Raw genomic sequence first — 3681 nt, forward strand, 5'->3', positions numbered from 1 at the left:
CTTGACCTCTGCTCATCACCACCCTACTGCAGGTACTGCGGGAACCACTCGCCGGAGTCCTCCTCTGACTCGCGCCGCCGCGTCCCCTGTCCCGTCGACCCCTCCCAGTAAGCCCCCTGCGCCACTCCCAGGTAGGTCCGGCGCCACCGCTGTCCTCTTACTCGATGATTTCACTTCCCCCTGCGCAGCACGGTGTTCGAGGGGAACCTGGAGGCTCACATCGGCAAGTGCCCCTTCAGGAAGCATGCCGACGCGCTGGCCGCGCAGCCGTACTACTCCAAGGGCATCAACTCTGGCGGGGGAATGGCCGGTGTCGCCGCGGTCACCTCCGCCGCCAAGCGCGCCTCCGTGCACAAGCTCTCCGAGGAGGAATTCTGGGCCTTGGTTGCGAAGATCCGGTCGGCGCACGCGGCGGCGGCCGTCCAAATGCGCGAGTCTTACATTGCCCTGGACGCCTGTGATAAGTGGATGAAGGGACAAGTTGATAGGTGGGTGCTTTGGCAATGGCAGTTTGAGGGGGTTGCGATAATTTTGTAGTGCATTGGTTCCTGTGAGACTTCAGGAGTGATTTATGTTGGTGCTTTGGATAGGAATGTGCCGTATCAGGAGAAGCACGTTGTGCAGCAGGTGTCGATCATGGGGAACATGGAGACATTTGGTTTGCTGCCGAGAGGTGGTGCTGAGGATGCAACGAAGGAGATCGCGTTGAAGAATGCTCCGGCAGTTGTTGAATTTGGTGCTGGGAGGGGTTACTTGACTCAGATGTTGGCAGACTGTTATGGGATCAAGAATATCTTCTTGGTCGAGAGACGATCGTACAAGCTCAAGGTCAGCTTATGTGCACAAACAACCTCATTTTGGGGATTAGCTTACAACTTTACATTATGTTCATTGATGATCCCTGTTAGTTACCCCATTTTTGCTGAATCCAACTTAATTTTCGTGTTGAACTTTGCAAGAGCTTATTTTTCTGCCTAGTTAGCTCCTCAAGATTCAATATCTAGCGGATTTGCCATTGTTAATTTTAAGGCACTCAAACTTGAATGTAATGGCTGGTCTTTTGTGCCATAGTTGTACTGTAACCTCTCTCTAAATTCAATGAATTGTCAGTGTTTACAATAGCAATAATCATTAACTCAATCAGGCATGAAAAGCTAAAACACCTCGACTTGTGTAACAAACTAGTAATGTATGTAATCAAATAGGTTGTTTATAGTGATTATGATTATCTTTTGAAGTACTATCCTTTCTAAATATAAGACCGTCTCAGATTGCTTGAAGTAAATTTTGAAGCATTCTGGCATGCTGCTAGATATAGCAAATATGATGTTCACGAAACAAACAAAAAAATTCTGGCAGTCAAACTAGTTCACCAGGATTATTCCTTTTTTTTTGAAGCAATTCAGGATTAGTTCTGTCACTTCCTCGTTAACTGTTGTTGTCATGTTCTTTCTTTTCTCTCTAATTTGTAGGCTGATCGAAGTTTAAGGCAAAATGAGGGTGTTAAATTGGAGCGTTTGAGGATAGATAGTAAGATTTCTTTTCTTTCTTTATTGCACAGTTCACAGGGGCATTTGGGTAGCTTGCGAGCGCCTTTGGGTGCTGAGTATTTTACCTGTGCATTTGCTCATGTCTTTGTGTGCTGAAGTTATGCATTTGCAAACCAAAATTGCCATACACTAATGTTTTCTACTCCGATATGAATGCAGTTGAGGATTTGAGCTTGCGTGGAGTAAAAGCGTTGAGTGGAAGTCAGTATCTAGCAATCGGAAAACATCTATGTGGGCCTGCAACAGGTGATTCCTGCATTTGTAAACAATGCAATGTTTCATGTATAGGTGTACTGATACAGAAGTGTGTGAGGCTAGCAGAATGTTTCTGAGAAACCTTTTATTTCCTCCACAGATATGACCATAATGTGCTGTCTTCATGAACTACACAATCGTACAGAAGAGAAAGGCCACGACAAGCATCATCTCCGGGGCCTTGCTTTAGCCACCTGCTGCCACCATCTTTGCCAATGGAAGCATTATGCAAGTAATTACAGCTTGCCAAGCCTTGCAGCAAATTCTGTTTGGGATATATCATGCCACTTACCGCTTAGTTGCATGCATAATACTAACAAAGTCTGTTATACTCAATACTTTGGAAGGTATATTAAAGCTGTTTGAATTGCTTTGAAGAGAATCATTTTTTTTTTTGTGATTGCAGATAAAGCTTTCCTCTCTGGACTAGGGATTGCGGAGGAAGAGTTCCATGCCATGACATGGTTTAGCAGTTGGGCTGTGGATGGTGACCACAGCTCCCAGGACTCTTTGGAGTCTGAAGACTCATCTTCTGAAGTAATCAGGTAAGAAATCATTAAACAAGTGTCAGCTAAGTCTTAACTCTGCTACGAGTTCCTATAACTGTAGAAGACCTTCTGTTAGAATCTTGTTAGGACCTTTATTATCACCCTTGTCATTCATTTTTTTCTTTTTTTTTCCGAGAAAATGCAAGAGACTTTGCGTTTCATTTCATTGAACAGGAAGACATCAGGGGTACAACCTCCAGAAAGGAGGGACACACACACACACACACACACACACACACACACACACACACATATACACGACCGTCCTCACCAAGCGACTACAACTAGGTGAGGAGGTGCCCTCAACTACAGACACGCAACGACATTAGGCCTCGCCCAGCAGGGCGGCGTCACTGCCATTGCCAGACAGCTCCAGGACTGCCCAGGCCAACGTACCTCTCACCCATGTGCCTAGTCGGCGGGTGAAGGGCAGGGATCAACAGGAACTGGTGTAGCAATCTTTGGAGAAGCGCGGGCGCTGGCATACATTGCGATCCGCTCCCTGTGTAGCAGTCTACGCCAGAGCAATGCATCACCAGCCTCCATCTGCCGCATCAAACACTACTTGCAGCCAAAGCAGCGCCTACAAGAGGGGAACGGCGCTGAGACGCCGCCGCTGCTCGGTCCGGGAGGCCGGACCTGGGATTTCTCCCGGTGCTCGAGGAGGAGATCTGGTCAGGGTCATGCCAACGCCTCCAAGGAGGTGACGGCACCCTCGGGCGTCGCCGTTGACAGCGCAGGCTGTCGCCGCGCGGGGATTTCGCCCCGACCCATGAACAAGGACCTCAGATGCAATGGCAGACCGGGCATGGAGAAGAACGTCGGAGAAGACCAGCACACATGGAGGGATGCCTAGGAACGTTGTAGTCGCAGGAGGAGCACCGACCGGCGCAGCGCCAGCAGGCCGGCCACCGCCGGGAGCGCGACGAGCAGGCGACAACAGCCACCTGCACCGCGCCGCCGCCACGCCGGCCCGCAGCATCCGCCGCCAGGAACCGCCGGGGCACAGCAGAGCAGCAGCCGTCAAGGACCGCCGGGCGCGTGCTCACCCGCCCAGCGGCTACCACCGGCGGCGGCCGGGAGGGGTGGAAGGAGGGGGACGGGTGGGTGGGGGCAGAAACGCGCAGCCCAGACCTGGGCGCCCTCATCTCTGCCGCTCGCAGCAGCGGCCGGCCACCGCCACAGCAGCGCCACTGCGCACGCGTTCCACACCATCACGGCCTCCCCGGAGCGCAGACGACCGCCTGCGTCGCCACCGCGCGTTCCCACCGCTCCAGCGCACAAACAGCAGCGCGCGAGCTCACGGACAAGGGCCCCGCCGCCGCCGT

General features: G+C 51.6%; 1 protein-coding gene across 3 annotated transcripts in view; it reads left to right on the plus strand.

Moving 5' to 3' along the window:
- Positions 1-14: 14 nt before the first annotated feature.
- The window catches only part of LOC119287580 (tRNA:m(4)X modification enzyme TRM13 homolog), a 5605-nt gene continuing 1938 nt past the window's right edge, over positions 15-3681 (plus strand). For all 3 annotated transcript variants that reach the window (XM_037567147.1, XM_037567148.1, XM_037567150.1), the window contains exons 1-7: positions 15-107; positions 189-488; positions 591-828; positions 1473-1530; positions 1710-1796; positions 1906-2037; positions 2212-2350. In XM_037567147.1, coding sequence (XP_037423044.1) covers positions 304-488; positions 591-828; positions 1473-1530; positions 1710-1796; positions 1906-2037; positions 2212-2350 — 839 coding nt within the window. In that variant the 5' untranslated portion in view covers positions 15-107; positions 189-303. The remainder of the gene's footprint in view (positions 108-188; positions 489-590; positions 829-1472; positions 1531-1709; positions 1797-1905; positions 2038-2211; positions 2351-3681) is intronic.

This window comes from Triticum dicoccoides, chromosome 4A (assembly GCF_002162155.2).
Source record: "Triticum dicoccoides isolate Atlit2015 ecotype Zavitan chromosome 4A, WEW_v2.0, whole genome shotgun sequence".
NCBI classification, from domain to species: Eukaryota; Viridiplantae; Streptophyta; class Magnoliopsida; order Poales; family Poaceae; genus Triticum; species Triticum dicoccoides.